Source organism: Paramisgurnus dabryanus, chromosome 23 (assembly GCF_030506205.2).
Source record: "Paramisgurnus dabryanus chromosome 23, PD_genome_1.1, whole genome shotgun sequence".
NCBI classification, from domain to species: Eukaryota; Metazoa; Chordata; class Actinopteri; order Cypriniformes; family Cobitidae; genus Paramisgurnus; species Paramisgurnus dabryanus.
Window position 1 is genome coordinate 2,181,751 of NC_133359.1, and position 17,764 is coordinate 2,199,514.

Here is a 17,764-nt window from a genome sequence, read left to right on the forward strand (position 1 = left end):
CACACAGACTCGGAAGCATGCACAGACATGCACACATGTAGATGTGAACAGCTGCAGATGCGAAGACGCAAACGCGCACACGCAGTCAGGTACACACAGTCAGGCTCATGCAGACACGCCCATGCAGACACATAGACTCAGAAGCATGCACAGCCGTGCACACAGACGCGAAGACGTGCACAGACGCAGACACGCACATGCAGACACACAGACACAGAAGCACGCACAGACACTCCACTTCCCGAAACACTCACTGTCAGCACTGAAACTGAAACACAGCAACATTCCCACTTTCTCTCTGGTGTTTTCCAAACTGCTGAGTGGAAACGTCTAACACTGGTAAAAACAAAACTGAATACATTTTGTGTGTGTATTATAGTCTATCTTAAACTGTATTTAATATGACATACAGTATATAAGCTCTATATGACATAACCTTAATTATTCATAAATAAATTGATTTATGTAATAGTACAACCGCTTGCATGCGGTATAGCTACAGCACAACCTACTGGAAGACGCAATTATTGTGTGTGTGTGTGTGTGTGTGTGTGTAATATATTTTTGTTATACAATTTAAAACTATACAGATAATTTTTTAAACTATATCTCATCACATGTCAATTTAAGTATGACGCATTAATCACACTGTAGTTCTGCTGATCGTGCCAAATGTCCACCCTGACCAAGACTCATAAAACACACAGCAAATGTTAAATCAATGTAAACAACTATCTGTTCTTCTCTGTTTTTTGCTCATCACGAAACACTCGACAGCCGTCTGCACGTCCTGTTCAGCCGTCTGAGTGGCACAAACACACCTGACCCGGACACCTGGTACAGCTCCCAAAAACACAAAAACTCTCTGTGTTAACTAGAACATGAGGTCACAGGACTGCTATACATCTTCACCAATTAAAGAGTTATAGGTCAACCTGTAGACATGAGAAATCTGCTCAGATGAGGCTTAATCATGACCAGATTTAACCACTTAGTTAATCGCAGTTAAGAACTGTTATTTTAGCCCTGCAAACGATTGGTAACCATTCGAACCAATGCACATATGTGTAACAGCGAGTGTCCAAAAAAATCCTAAAGTCTTCCCAGACGTCACTAGTCAAACCAAACTTGGGAAAAACGGAAAAGCGGGAAGATTACATACTGAGCTTAGCAAAAATCAACACTATCTGCCTTTTGATCTTTTGTTTTTGTTTTTTCATTCATCCGGACGAACCCTGATTTAACACACCGGCAGCCAATAAGATCTTTAATAAGCCAACAAAGTCCAGCTGTAGGAAATGATGTCACCGCTGGTCAGATGACCTCATGAACATTTATTTTTAGATGTTTTCATCTCAGAATGACTCAAAGACTTTGGTCTGACAGGTTGTTTTTCTTGACTTCACCAAACTTTGCTTGACTTGGAACGATTTGAAGTTCACCTGGACTCTGAGTCACTTCACTCACATTAGTAGAGAGAAAATGACTTCCTAAATGGCTATAGGAAGTCATGACCACCTCACAAACATTCATACACACTTTCAGCACAAACATCTCCGTTTCTCATCTCGTGTTAAGCACAAAACCCCGGCGTCTGTCTACAGAGCAGATCCAACAATCTTCACAGAAAAACAGGAGGAGTTCTCTCATTCCAATCTTATCTCTGCTTTGTCTTTTACTGAAAATCACGATAAAGGTTTATGATGAAACGGCGTGTTTTGTAAAAATGACCAGAGCTAAATTCCCACGTGTTTGTGTTGCTTGTTGTTTAGTTCGTTTCCAAACAGTGTGATATGAACATCAGAGAAGCTCTGCTATCAGTTCTACTGGTCTTTGTTTTGTCTGGTTCCTTTGCGTGATCAAAGGCTTGAGTGATGTGTTGACTTTCGAGTGCACTCAAGGGAAAGGCAGCGATGCACTTCCACTTCCTTATCATCACGCCCAGGAGACGATCCATAATCAATCCGGCCAATAAGTGTCCTCCGCTGAACTTAAAAATGCATCTTATAATATAACAACACTGACAGTAAAAGTTTGAAAACAATGAAAGACAACATGAGCGACATCATTTACAAGGATCAACCCCTACCTGATTTAAAGCTCAAATTTGTTGGTGTCCAGAATTTAACAGCTATTAAACTACAGTATGTGGAAACTTCACCACTATGCTCACCTTATCAGGAGAACAAAGAAAACAGATTTAAAGGATTACTCCACTTTCATAAAAAAATCCCCCCAAAAATCCCAAACTCCATATCGTCCAAGATGTTAATGTCTTTCTTTGATCTGTAGATAAGAAAATAAGTTTTTTGAGGAAAACATTCCAGGATTTTTTCTCCATATAGTAGACTTTATTGGACCTCAACAGTTTACAGTTTTAATGCAGCTTCAAAGGATCCAAATGATCCCAACTGAGGCATAATGCTGCGTTCAGACCAGCCGCGGTAAAGGCGTCAAGCGCAAGTAATTTCAATGTTAACGGTAGACACGATTCCGCCTCATTCGCACGTCTTGTTCGCGTGAATTGAGTGTTGCCGCGGGAAATGCACGACTTGAAAAATGTGAACTTTGGCGGAAAAACGCAAGGCGTTAACCAATCAGGAGCTTATTCTAGTATTGCCGTGATTACAGGAAGCGAGTCACAGAAGCCCCTCCCATAACACGAATTTCCGATGAATGTCTCGATGACTAGAATGTCTCGAATGAAGCGAGTACACTCAAAATGTTCAAGCGGCAAACTAGGTGCGGTAGACGTGAATTTGGCGCCTCAAACGCGGCTGGTGTAAACCCACGGTAAGGGTCTTAACTAGCAAAACGACCGTAATTTTCACCCAAAAAAATACTTTTTGTTTTGCAGTACCCATGTGATGCGCCAGCAGAACCTTACGTATTACCTAATCACATCGAAAGGTCACGCTTGAAAGTATGCGAAACTACCGCTTCGGTGTTTACACGTGTGAGCGTTCAGGCGTTGTTATACGTGGAATGATACGAATTAATGTCTTTGTGTCAGTTTATTGTTTAAAATTGTCCGCAAGTGAGAACTTTTAACATATATAATAATGTTTAAAACCACACAGATGATATATCAACGTGTAATGTGAGTGGACTGTATCTAAAATGCTATTAAGGGCCTACAGTATGTACTTTTTGTTTATTTATTTAGTTTTAAATGTAGTTATTTATTTTATTTTTTGTCCCCCTTCTACAGAGGTAAAGTTTAGTTTCATGTGCTCACGCGAAACCTTCATGTACAGATTGTTGGTTTTTTAAGTTTAGTTTTGCATGCGCACGTGAAACTTTTGCGTGCGCATGTGAAATTAAACACAGTAGTTTCACGTGCGCACGCGAAACTAAACTTTATTTAATTTTCGTTCCATGTCCCCTTAGGGGCTCCGTACCTTTCTTTTCTCCATATGTATATTTATTTACTTTTCCTTATTTTGCTCAATTGTTGTGTTTTTACACCTTTTTGCGTTTTATTTTTCTCAAAAATTTGAATCGAAAAGTTCAATGAAAACAAAGTTCAAAAAATAATAATAATGTGTCCGCAAGTGTGCATTTTACATATGTAACGCGTGACCTTTCGACGTGATTCCGTAGTTAGTGAGGTCACGCTGGCCCTTTAAAGCAGCGTTGAAACTGTAAACTGTTTTAAAGTCCACTGTATGGAGAAAAAATCCTGGAATGTTTTTCTAAAAAAAAAAGTCAATTCTTTTCAACTGAAGAAAGAAAGACATAAACATCTTGGATGACATGGGGGTAAGTAAATTATCGGGATGTTTTTATGAAAGTGAAGTAATCCGTTAACCCTTTAACTACCTGGGTTTCATATTCACATTCATTTATATTTCTCAGCAAATAGTACATTCTGACTTAAGAAATAGATGATCTAAAAGCTTAGCTTTTCTATTTTTACCATAAAGTGACAAATCAATCGTTTGGTAAAGGACCTTTTTTAAACCGGCTTGCTGTCTACTTGTAATTTTTAAGAAACGACTAACATCTGTATGTGTAAAATGTGACATGGTGTTATATACAACCGTCCTTCCACAAAACGAGCAACAGTTAACCAGACAATCTCAGCAGACCTAACATCACATCTAATGGGATGGCAACATCTCAGTCTCCATTCCTGCTCATATACACGTGACGGTGTGGACTTTTCAGCACTCGCCAGACTTATTGGAAGAATTATTAGTCGAGACCCCGTCACTTAAGAGTCGAGACCCCTGGGAACTGCTTAATGAGGACTATATGGTTCTGGTTATGAAAGACACAGCATCAGGTTGTGCACATTTAGCAGATGCTTAATCCAGAGCAAAAACAATATAGTGATTCATCTTAGGCCAGGTGGAAAGTTCTTTCAGGTACAAACATAAGCGTACATTTGTCATAGTCCTCATTTTTCAACCGGTCTCGTGCTTGCACACTCCAGCACCAGCTAAACTCCTTAAACAGATTATTCATAATCAGATTAACTCATTCCATTGCCATCACTGGAAAGCCTCTGACGTCTTCCGCTCGTTTCAAACAAGCTCGGTCGCGACTGCAAACACTTAACGTAATGAAGGATTAATTCCCCCGCACACGAGCGTAAACTCTGCTCGGAAGAGACGTTACGGCCACATCTGTAATGAATGTGGAGCCTGTGAAGCGCGAAAAACATCTTGCAGGCTCAAAACACCACATGGACAACATGTTAAACCTTTAGAGTCAGCAAGACCATGTGAGACCGGCTTATTATCTGGGCCAAATGAGAGCAGACCTGGTGTTTCACTTAAACTGTGATGTTTATTACGGCATACTTTCGTATTTTTCGCAGTATGCAAATTATCTGGAAGTTTGTAAACCTAGATGATTAGGACTATTAATGGATGATTTATATGGATGATTTATATTGATTAAAATATTTAATCTCGATTAATCACATGATCGTCATGAGTTAACTCATGATTAATCGCAAATTAATCTTGATTAATCGCATGATTGTCATCAGTTAACTCATGATTAATTGCTAATTAATCACACATTGGCTATGTTTACATGCACAAAATTTTGTCAATTTGACTGAATGCCACTGTTTGCTATTGCATGTTTCTGTGAGGAGAATCATGTGATATAAGAGTTTATTATAAGACGTGAACTTCAGCATGTGCATGTGCACAATGTATTTTTGCATCCGACTGAGAAAATACTACGATTCACGCGTTTACATGTGTACTTTTCTCCTGCGGATCGGATCACAGATCGAAGTACACCACCCCCTTCAACAATACGATCCAAATTTGCATCCAATCATCCTCAATCGTATTGATTAAGGTGTTTACATGAAGGGTTTTCAATACGATTGAGCCATCAATATGATTACAAACGGATTATTTGTTTGCATAAACGTAGCGATTGTTATTTGTTTTAAATTTACCTTAATTTTAAAAATGTTACGTTTTTAATACTCTAATCAACATTAGCGTGAAAAAATATTGATGCTTTATGCAAATGTATGTTTATTATTAGTGAAACAATATATATAATAATTTACATAATTTAATAATAATAATCCGAATAATTCTTAATCTTTAAACTCTGAACATGTTTTATCCAATCAGAATTTAAAGATGAACCTATACACATTATAAATTTACAATTTATGAACACAAACATTTAATGTTAAGTTAAATAAATAAATAATAATGTATACTGTCTGAGTAATAGGAAATATTTTATTCAGACTATGGATACTGCTAAGCCACACCCCAAAACATCTCCGCTTTGTCCCAAACCACCCCCACCACCCCCCTCCGAGCCAGACCACATCCATATCCTCCGGTTTTAGATCACACCCACCTCCCCGCTCCAGACCACATCCATCTCATCCGGTTTCAGACCACACCCACTTCGCCCTCCTCCAGACCACACCCACCTCTCCCCACTCCACCCTGTGCCTTTATTGTCGTCCTGAACAAAGACGTCTTCATTCGACACAGGTGTGTCCTGCTCAGAAACCAGCAGCAGGTCTGCACTTTATGAAAGAGGGTGTGTGTATGTAAAGATAACAGAAAGGCTGTGTGTGTAAAGTCTGTGTGTTCGAAGCGAATGTTAAAGTCAAGATGTGCATGTGTATTTGGGCTTCTCCATCTGTTTGTGGTGTACGTTTATGTGTCACACACAATCATAAACACTTGTGTCCCATCTGAACAATGACTCCTCTCTCTGAATGATCTATTTATTGACCCCACCCAAACAAAACCACATCAGAGCGACCAAACCAGACCACCTGAATCTCCACACACAGTGGCCAGCAGACGGGCAGCATAGATAAACACAGCGCTCAGGTGTTACCATTACAGACTGACTTCTGAGAAATAAAGCCAGCAGAAAGAGAAGATATTTGTACAGGTGCGCCAGAGAGGCAAGTACAGATGCAAACCTTTAAACCGAGAAGACGACGCTTACTTCTGTTGTAGTTTGAGAGAAAAGTCACATAAAAATTTACATTTCTGCCCAAGTTTATAAAGCAGACAAAAGAAAGAGTAAAATAATGAATGCATCCCAAATCATTGGACCTCAACGTTTGTAAAATATTCTTGCATAAAGCTCATCACTAATGCAGGGTTCACACCAGACGCGGTAGAGGCGAGTGATTTACATGTTAAGTCAATGCAAAGACGCGAATAGGCATCTTGCAGCGAATTGAGCGCAAATTGAGCGTTGCCACGGGAAACGCGCGAGTTGAAAAATCTGAACTTTGGCGGATTTTCGAGCTGCGTTAACCAATCCGGACCTTGCTGTAGTAGTGACCTGATTACAGGAAGCGAGCGGAGTCTCATCGGAGTCGCAGAAGCCCCCCATGACGCGAATAGCGCGTTTTGCCGCCTCTACCGCGGCTGGTGGAATCAGGAATAAGAAAAAAAAAGATAAGCGCAAGAAAACAACCCCATCCTACTGCACACATTAAAAAGTACACTTCCACACTAGCAAAGTATATACTTGTGCATATTAAATACATCAATCTGTTTGAAAAATATTAAAGTGTCAAAACATACAAGACACTTGGGCTGGATTTACACTGCAGATCTTGATGCCCAATTCCGATTTGTTGTTGATTTTTTTTACGCTCCGCTTACATCATCTTTTTAAAGCGACTCGTATTCGATAACAGCATTTAAACTAAACACTTGGCAAAACAATTCAAGGTAGATATACAGTACTGACCTGGAACAGCTTAAACCACAGAGGAAGTAAACTAGGTTATTTGCATAAGGCGATCTGATCAGCTTGCGCATGCGTTGGCGCTTAAAAATTTGAGAAACTTCTGCCGCGAGCAACAGCAGTGACGCTCCGTTGACGGATCCACAATTCAGTTCGGCAATGCAATGACAATGCATAAATGAGAAGCGTTAATGCTTACGCACCCGTGTGAATGTACCGTTAACGCCATTTGCCAACTTCTCAGTTTTTATGACCCACGACACATCTTTATATGGGAATATCCAGTCTATCTGATTACATTGCGGAAGCGAATGCATGTATTCAATTTATATTCGATTCATTTCCACATATGAATGAGGCCTGAAACCGCTCTGAGAATATTGGAATCTATGCGCTTTTTTCCTACTTACACATCCGTGGGTCATATCCGATCTGTGCCACATGAAGGAAAAAAATCGGAATTGAATAATTGGAAACATCGGAATTTAAATTGGTTTTGTGAATCATGAAAGAGAGAAAGTATTGGGGTTGCCTAATATTTGGTGGTTTAATATTTTAAGGGTTGGTGGTTTAACCCATTCGTGCCTGATGCTGCGTGCCGAAACATTAAATCTACCGCCGGTTACTTTTATTTCATGTTTCTAAGTGCTACAGAGGCTTAGATATTAAGTTTTTATTAGACGTTGACAATTCTTAGTATTTTTTCTGAAAACCCTCAGTAGATAAGGGTATTTTTCCTAGAATAACATAGGTTTTAGGCGTTTTAGGAGTAAATACCCATGCAAAGTCTCTGAAAAATAATTTAAAAAAGGTTTAAAATGTAACATAGTTATGTGCACATTTTTAGAATTATCACGTCTATAATTTTGTCCAAAATTTTTGCGTATAAAATTTTTATAAAATAAATATTAAATGTTCTTTAAAAACTCATACATTTTTCTGATGTCTAAAATTTTGTTATCAGTGGTTTAGGAAAACATAAACAGATGGTTCAATATATTGAAAATAAATGCATTTTCTGAAAAAATATATTACTAGATTTCACTGCAAATGTCACGTTAATAACGCTGGAATTGCTCATGTGCTTTTATTTACTCAATTAACCCACAATTACTGCCCAAATTTTACACCATTATACACAAATACCCTAAAACAATAATAATTCTTTATCAAAACAAATGCCAAACGCCATTAAAAGAAAAAACACACGGCCTAAATGATTCAACCTTACAACAAAATGCAAAACCCAAACAGCTTAATGTTCTATAATAAGAGGCCGATGGGACAGAAGGATCAGGGGTCAGAGGTCAAACTCAATAAAAATAAACAAGGCAGCATGGTGTTTATTGTGACCTGACTTAAAAACAAAAAGATGGAGGGCTTGGCATCTCACACCTTTCATGGTGAAACGCTACAAAAACAGCAATATCCTGCATTTATTTTTCTTTGCCATCTCTTTTTAGCTTCTGAAAGATCTATTGTGGCATCGGGAAGGAGGAGATGTCTCTGAACAGAAGTTTGTAAGCTGTACTTCATTGTCTCTCATTACTACAATATCGTCAATTGCATCTAAAAGTTTGTCCAAAAAAATACAAACTACCATGTATCATTATTTGAGTACCACAGTAATCAAACAATACTATGGTATATATTATCATACACATATTATCATCTGATCTCCATTATTAAGGTACTTAATAAGTAACTTAGTATTAATAACAAAAAAGTGTCAAACCGTAAATGGCCACTTCACATGTCATCCTGACGTTTCCTTCCCGTCTAAGTGGGAGATTTTTTGGCCAGAATAAGTGCACCAAAGTTTATTCATACTACATACGATCAGAAGCCAAGTGTTCTTGTTACACAGAAGCAATAAAATCTCCTGAAAATCCTGAATTATATTTGAGCAGGTGCTGAGGACTCCACAGGTTTAAGCGCTCAGCGGTGGAAGCTCATTTCCAAACATTTCAACGGCCAAACGGTTAGAAAGAAGTAAAAGATCTCCTCACGACTATTCATTAATTTCACACAAGCCTCTACAAATCCCGCTCTTTCATTTCAATCGCTATGAAAGGACCTTTTATTCAGCCTGTCTGCTGAAACCGTCTCTAACCTGATCTGAGTTCAGCTTTAATGTGTAAATGGCCACTTTGAGGTTGAAGAAAAACACAAGCTTGAATCTTCCACCTGACTCACCCGCCGCACTGATGCACCCAACAGACACACATGCACAAGCAGTGAAGTCACAGTGGAATTCTGGGATTTTGCGGGAAAACACACGAATCGGGAATGAGCAAAACAGAGAGAACGAGAAACTTTTGGTTTTTAGAATTCAATACTTATAAAACTACAAATAACACAGTGCTGGTAAACACTTAATTTTTTTCATTAATTCTCCACACTGACTCCATATTATAATGAACATACGCGACAAAGTGTCCTGCAATTCAGTAACAAAAAAAAAACAACAACTCACAGATGTACCTGTAATAAATCAGTCAAACAAACAAGCAAACTAGAATAACTTATTTTTAAGGTTCTAATATTCATTTTATTTATAAGTTCCCACTGTATGTGATCTGATGAATCGTGGGTTACTATCAGATCCTCGACTCTTGTAGAAGTCTGAGCTTATTCTGTCACTATTTGTCTTTCAGACAAACTTGTTTTGTGCCCACTCCTTCATTCTTTGTGACCAGACTGAACTTCCATCAGACAATAAGCTTTTGTAAACTGTTTCATAATAAATCTAAATAATTGTAGTAGAAAATTCAAAGCATCAATCTTCTGAAATGATGTCAGGTAAACTTCAGACTCAATAAAGTCTAACATGTTTGTTAAAGACAGAGACAAATGTATGATATGATTCATTTCAAAATAAAATAAATGTTTTTGAAAGTTAAGACGGTTTCAACCGCCCAGTAGTAGCCACAGAATTCTTAAAACAATACAATATTAACATCATGGCAACTTACTAAATAAAGACAGAACACCTTACCAAGACCATGGCAACTTACTAAGCCCAGATAATCTTAGCAACACCAAGGCAACTAACTAACTAAACCCAGGTCACCTTAGCAATGCCATGGCAACTCACTAAATAAAGACAGAGCACATTTGCAACATCATGGCAACCAATTAACTAAACCCAGATCACCTTAGTAACACAATGACAACTCACTTAATAAAGACAGAACACCGTAACAACACCATGGCAACTTACTAAACCCAGATCACTTTACCAACACCATGGCAAATAAATAAATAAGCAAACACAGAACACCTTGCCAACACCATGGCAACTTACTAAACACAAAACACCTTGGCAACACAATAAATCAACACTGAACACCTTAGCAACACCATGGCAACTGGATAAATAAACACAGAAAACCTTAGCAACACCATGGCAACTCACTAAATGACAGAGCACCGTAACAACACCATGGCAACTTACTAAACTCAGATCACCTTATCAACACCATGGCAAATAAATAAATAAGTCAATACAGAACACCTTAACAACACCATGGCAACTTACTAAACCCAGATCACCTTATCAACATAATGGCAAATTAATAAATAAACAAACCCAGAACACCTTGCCAACGCCATGGGAACTGGATAAATAAACACAAAACACCTTAGCAACACCATGGCATCTTACTTAACACAGAACACCTTGGCAACACTATGGTAACTAAATAAATCAACACTGAACACCTTAGCAACACCATGGCAACTGGATAAATGAACACAGAACACCTAAGCAACACCATGGCAACTCACTAAATGACAGAGCACCGTAACAACACCATGGCAACTTACTAAACCCAGATCACCTTATCAACACCATGGCAAATAAATAAATAAATAAATAAATAAGCAAACACAGACACCTTGCCAACACCATGGCAACTGGATAAACACAGAACACCTTAACAACACCATGGCAACTTACTAAACACAAATCACCTTGGCAACACTATGGTAACAAATAAACACAGAACACCTTGCCAACACCATGGCAACTGGATAAACACAGAACACCTTAACAACACCATGGCAACTTACTAAACACAAAACACCTTGGCAACACTATGGTAACTAAATAAATAAACACTGAACACCTTAGCAACACCATGGCAACTGGATAAATGAACACAGAACACCTAAGCAACACCATGGCAACTCACTAAATGACAGAGCACCGTAACAACACCATGGCAACTTACTAAACCCAGATCACCTTATCAACACCATGGCACATAAATAAATAAATAAGCAAACACAGACACCTTGCCAACACCATGGCAACTGGATAAACACAGAACACCTTAACAACACCATGGCAACTTACTAAACACAAAACACCTTGGCAACACTATGGTAACTAAATAAATAAACACTGAACACCTTAGCAACACCATGGCAACTCACTTAGTAAACCCAGAACATTTTAGCAACACCATGGCAACTAAACAGACAAAACACCTTAATAACAAGAGTTCTGCAGAGTTACGTCTTGAAAAAATTTGAAAATGCTTGCGAAAATCACAAACATCACATCCAAAATACTATGCGTTAGCGTTATAGAAAATATATAAAAAAAATATATAAAAAAACTGCATGCCAAAAAGAAGGAGAAAACATCTTTTAGATGACCTATAAAGTCTGCGGAGCTGGAGATAGGAGACTCATATTCTGATATATGCTGAAGAACAGAGAGAACTCTGATCAACACACAGCACAAAACATTAAGCTGACATCTGGGGTCAAAGAGCAAACAAACCAAAGAGCAAATCAGACTCTTTCTGAGGTCTGGAGTGAGTCTGGATGATGTTTCATCTGGTAAGAGAGATCAGAGATGGCAGATCTTATCAAAATAACACGCACACATTCACCCGTCAATCTGCACACCAACAGAAAAACAAGTTACGTACAGCACTTCAGTACAGTTAAGGGTTTTTTGTTTTTAAACATATTTCCCCATATAGTCATTTCAAGGAATGTTATCCAGAAATCTCCTAGTGAGAAAATGACGTAAGCATCCTCTTAAACTGATGGTTTATTATGATGCTACACTAACACTAATATCTGTTAGCATACTTTTACATGACAGGCCGCTTCCCCTTCACACCCTTCCTGTGCTTCATTTGTCCTCGTCTTACACATACAATCATTCAGGACTTCTCACGGTCCCTAATGAGGGAGATATCCTCTCCATCTTTCTCACGGGAGCCCACCCGAACCCTCTTCATCATGAGCAGCCGGAGAGGAGAAAACCTCTGCCGTCAGGAGAACATGGAGGACGTGTTGAAAGTCATCTGAGATGCTTTAACAGGCACAGCAAGCAGACAAAAACAAGCTCCGCTCGGAAACAGACCTGCGTTCAGCCCAGTGTTTCGCTAATGGAAAGATGTATGTAATGAGACACAGACTGCGTCATAGAGAAGTTTAGCTAATGTCATGTTGAACTAAAAAGGATTTGATGCTTGACATTTGGACACAAGTTTTCATCAAAATATGGGTGGGTGATATGACCGAAGTCTTAAATCATGGTGATGTTACTGCACCGTAATGGCACACGTGTGTCACCATTTTTAGTTGGAAAATAAAAATTACATTACGCAATAAATATTTCTACTCTAAAATCTGCTTCGGTGCCAATTTAAAACTCTTCAAAGCTTTTTAATACCTTACAACCTGCTATTTATATTCATATATTATATGTCTACATCACCATCATGAGTAGTGTAAATAAAGTCCATTTAACTGATAGACATGCAAATATATTTACCACGGTAAAAAAGCATTTACCACTCTCAAAGCATTAAAACTCTGAATGCAAGCGTTTATGTAATACATTAACCAAAACACATCACTTCAACCGCCAGACCATACAGACAGAAACTGTGAAACAGGAAACAGACGTCCACAGACAGGAAACAGTACCTCGTTGAGTTCAGGTGCTGAGTGGCGACCGAATCTTGTTCCTTTTCCACAAACGGACTTGTTAACCGACTGAAAGAGAAGAAAGAGGCGCTGGTCTTCATCTCATGACTGATGTACCATCATGAGATGTTTCAGGAAGAACAGGATGAAGAAAAGCAGAAATGCTGTGTGAGAGAAATGAGATGAGGGAAAGATATGAAAGTATTTTGCAAGTACTGATCATTCAGGTTTGCGTATCATTTGTGGGAACAGACGTAGAAGTCGGACAATCAGATTCAGACCAAGAAAGGATGGATGACTGGGTGGGTGCGTGGATGGATGGATGGACAGAAAGATAAATGGATGATAAACTTGACTTACTGTGATGGGTGGGTAACTACAGGTAGAGGAATATCCTCGCCAGCCAAATACAGATCATCCATCAGGCTGTTGTTTCGTGATATGTCAGGGTCGTCCAACTTTTTCTTTACTGTCAAAAAAAAAAAAAAAAAAATTACTAAACAAGCATTCGTGAAAGATCTAATAAGATATAATGTGGCACCAGAATGCGAAACTACAGGGAAAAGAAAATATAAATATACATTTTGGTAAAAATTGAGGTTTTTATAAAAATAAGTACATTAAGCTCTCGTCTAGCGATCCCAATGCACTAAATAGTCATAAAACATCTAAAATGATCTTTATTTATACATTTTCGTTTAATACAAATAAAAGTGCAGGACTTGCTTGATGTTAAAGAGTTATTAAGAGAAAAAAGACATGAAAACGCGCCTAACAGATCTGAAGCATGCACACAGATGCGCCATTTTAAAAATATCTGTTTTGACAAGAATTCACGCAGATATAATCTCTTATGTCTTAAGTGAATGTTTGGTTAACTGTTGAAAAAAATATCTGATGTGTAACATAAATAAAAAAAATTTAAAATGTGCTCATTCCGACTCATTTTGCTTGCATGGGTCACATACAGAAAACAGTCACTGTGAATTGTTGGAAAAAAGGTTGAAGTAAACAAGATGAATGTGTGGAAATGAGATAATGTACCTGGAGAAGCGGGACAGCTGAGGGTGAAAGCTGACCAGGAACGCTGGCAGTCTGCTAACATGCAGATAAAAGTGCAAACTAAGAACATGCCAAAAACAACAAAACCACAAACGCACAAAACAAAAAGAGCGACAAACAGAGAAAAACATCAACTGGTAATGTGTGTAATGTCTGCCTTTGCTATAAACAAGTCACATATTACCCAAAAATCTCAATTTTGTCATTGCTTACTGCATCTAATGTCACGCCAATCCTGTTTTATCCCAAACGCTGTACTGTAATCTGAGTCTTGGCTATACAAAAGTTTTACAGAGCCTAAATTTCAGGACTGTTATTCACAAAAGGCTCTATAAAATTTGAGTGCATGAATTATAGGCTTTGGTGATGATGCCAATGTAAACTTTCGATATAGAATATGGCGGCACTGGTTCTCATGACTGTGTCTTTCATCATAACTAGATGTCTTCTCAGGTCCACTTAGATCCAAAAACCCGTGGTCCAACCTGAGACCCGAGCTGATTCAGGTCTAAAAGTTTCACGTGTGCCTCAGACACACACTAATAGCAGCATCGGCTATTGGGTAATTTAAAAAAAAACTGTTTTTGCCAAACGGACCCAAGAAGACCCAAACTATCTCGGGTTTGTCTCAGGTTGGGTCTTTCTTTAAAAAAAAAGATTTATGCACGTTGGGTTCGGGTAAAAAGAGATTCGGGTCATATCTTTGGACCAGAGATAAATTCTGCTCACGGATGATGTGTCGCCTGGTCAACCTATGGGATTTCACGTACCGCCATATTTGAATCTACAGCTCTTATTGTCGGTTTAACATTACATTTGTATCATAACTATCAACAAAAGTAACTATCATATAACTACCATAACTATCTTTTTTTCTACGTTTTGCCTCAGAAGACATTTATTAACCTACAGGGTAATATATGGATTATTTTAATGATAAACTGATGCACATTTGGAAACGTTGATCCTGGGTCAATGCCATTATAAATCAAGAAAGAACCAGGGGGACTAAATAATCAGTACATTTTCATTTAGGGGTGAACTAATCCTTTAAACTGTACTTGGATTTACCAAGACATCAAAGTTTACACTCAGGAGATGTTAAAGTGAACTTATCGATTCTTCAAACAAATTATCTTTGGAGAGAGATGAAAACGGAAAAAGAGAAAGACCCAGACAGTAAGGAGACATTGCACAGTCTTCCAGCTGTAAGCTAAAGACACACAGACATAACATTAACATGCAATCATCAAAAGAAGAAGAAAAGCTATGCAGGTTGCAGTTGTCATAGCATCACATCACTCCATCACTGTCTCACCTGATGATGGAAAGAGTTTAGTGATACCTGTGCGAAGGGAAAGAAACAACCATTCAAAAAGAATAACATCCACCAATCAGATCCACCGATCAGACAACATACTTTATCACACAATAAGAATAATTAAGAGAGGTGAAAGTAAGGTTAAGATCAGCTAACTTTAACAACTACCTACTTAACTACATACATAATGTAAATGAGTGCTGCGCAAAGATTAATCGCATACAAAATAAAAGTCATTTTTATTGAGTGATTTTATTTTAGTGATTTTTTTATTTAAAAAATTCTGAAATGTATACATGTATGTGAGTGTTTTTAAATTATAATAATTACACAAATTACACAAACATATATTATGGGAAAATGTACTTTTATTTTGTATGCGATTAATCGCAATTAATCATTGCCCACTTAAAGACAAGATGAAATATTTTTTCTTAATGTGTGTTCCTTGTATTATTTAAAGTAACAACTCGCTGAGGGTGGAAAGTATAGAGTATAGATGCAAGTCAGTCAGTGGCTGTGGGCGGGGCTTTATCAGTGTGAGGTCACATTGATATGAGAATCAAGACGGCATGTCTAATGAGACTGCTTTGATAGGGATTATAAAACGAGTGTGTCGATTTTTTTCATTGTAGGGTGGTTGTGTTCACACACTGCCAATACACATTTATGTCCAAACTAGGGACGTTAATTTAACGCGTTAATTAGATTAATTAGTTATGTGGAAAAATGACTCATTAAAATGTTTAAAGCATTTAAGGCAGCCAATCAAGCCAGTGTTGCATAGTAAAAAAGTTGATCATTTCACATGCTTTAACGCCTTGCCAATTTAAGTATTGGTAAGCACAAGACGCGAAACAGATCTCAATGCAGTGCTATATATACAGTAGGTGCCCTTCAAATGTTATAATGTTGTGACTGCTCTCAAGACCAAGATCATTACTGAATTTTCCAAAACATCAGTAACAAATGGTTAAAGCATCTAACTGGGTCTTTGATAATCCGAACAGCTCAGTGTGATTTTTTCCATCGTCCAGAGTTCAAAGGACACAGACATGTGTTGCGATTTCATTATTTTTTTCCTCTCCCTTTCCAATTACGCTTCAGAAGAGATGTGCGTGTATTCTCATTCCTGCAACTGCTGTCTCTGTTGGGGTCGCTCTGTTTATATGCCACGGCTTTTATTATAAAGCCATTTGACAGGAAAACCCATAAAACGACAAACTTATTAAGAGCCCGGCCAGGCAGACGGCTTTAACAGGGATCATTTGGGCACAGGATGTGTTTTACTCACATGTGGAAAATGACATTCATTCAGAACAAGAAAAACATGGGTCGTGTCACGGCAGACACATTTCATATTTTAATTCATGACACATCCGATTAATTTATGTGATTAATTGTTCCTATAGCTCGGCGGAAGAGCATTGCATTAGCAGCGCAAAAGGTTGTGTGTTCGATCCGAGGGAACACACATAATATATGTAATATTATAAAGATGAACAAATTATTAAAACGACTCAAAACACTGGATATCCCAGCATGCCGAGGGAGAAAGGCAATACCTGGGGAGTCTTCTGAGAAGACGCCATCTTTGTCATCGATGTGCTCATAGGTGATCTGAGGGATGGAGAGTGTTCTCTCTCCGACAGGACCTATGGATCCATTGTCACGCATGCCTTTGGGCTTTCGCTTATATCGCTTGCTCTGTGGACATAAGGATAAAAAAGTGGCAACGTTACTGAAAATCGGAACTTTAAAATTTCAGTCTACTACTCATACCAAAGACAATATGGTCTTAAAATTGTATATACAGTGCTTAAAAAATAAATGTATAGATATTGTGTTTCATAAGTTTATACACTGCAAAAAATTATTTTCAAGAAAAACATTCTTAGTATTTTTGTCTTGTTATCAGTAAAAATATCTAAAAATTCTTAAATTAAGATGCTTTTTATTGATGATCAAAACTACCCAGAAAGTTTTTAGACCAAAAATATCAAATTTAAGTGATTATGTGCATACAACAAGATAAAAAAAATCGGCCAATAGGGTAAGCAAAAAAATCTTGAACATTTTTCTTAAACACTAAATTCAAGAAAAATTCTAGAAAAATTTGCTTACCCCACTGGCAGGGTTTTTTTTTTTGCTTGTTTTATGCACAAAATCACTTAAATTTGGTCTAAAAACTAGAATTATTTTCTTGGGTCATTT

The 17,764-nt window shown here is 37.9% G+C and overlaps 1 protein-coding gene across 1 annotated transcript in view; it reads right to left on the reverse strand.

The window, feature by feature from the left end:
* Window positions 1–17,764, reverse strand: part of kcnq1.2 (potassium voltage-gated channel, KQT-like subfamily, member 1.2) — a 128,170-nt gene that overhangs the window by 86,674 nt on the left and 23,732 nt on the right. Inside the window, exons 10-14 of the mRNA XM_065277538.2 lie at window positions 17,116–17,257; window positions 15,540–15,574; window positions 14,212–14,254; window positions 13,528–13,636; window positions 13,168–13,236 (exon numbers count right to left, since the gene is read on the reverse strand). Coding sequence (XP_065133610.2) covers window positions 13,168–13,236; window positions 13,528–13,636; window positions 14,212–14,254; window positions 15,540–15,574; window positions 17,116–17,257 — 398 coding nt within the window. The remainder of the gene's footprint in view (window positions 1–13,167; window positions 13,237–13,527; window positions 13,637–14,211; window positions 14,255–15,539; window positions 15,575–17,115; window positions 17,258–17,764) is intronic.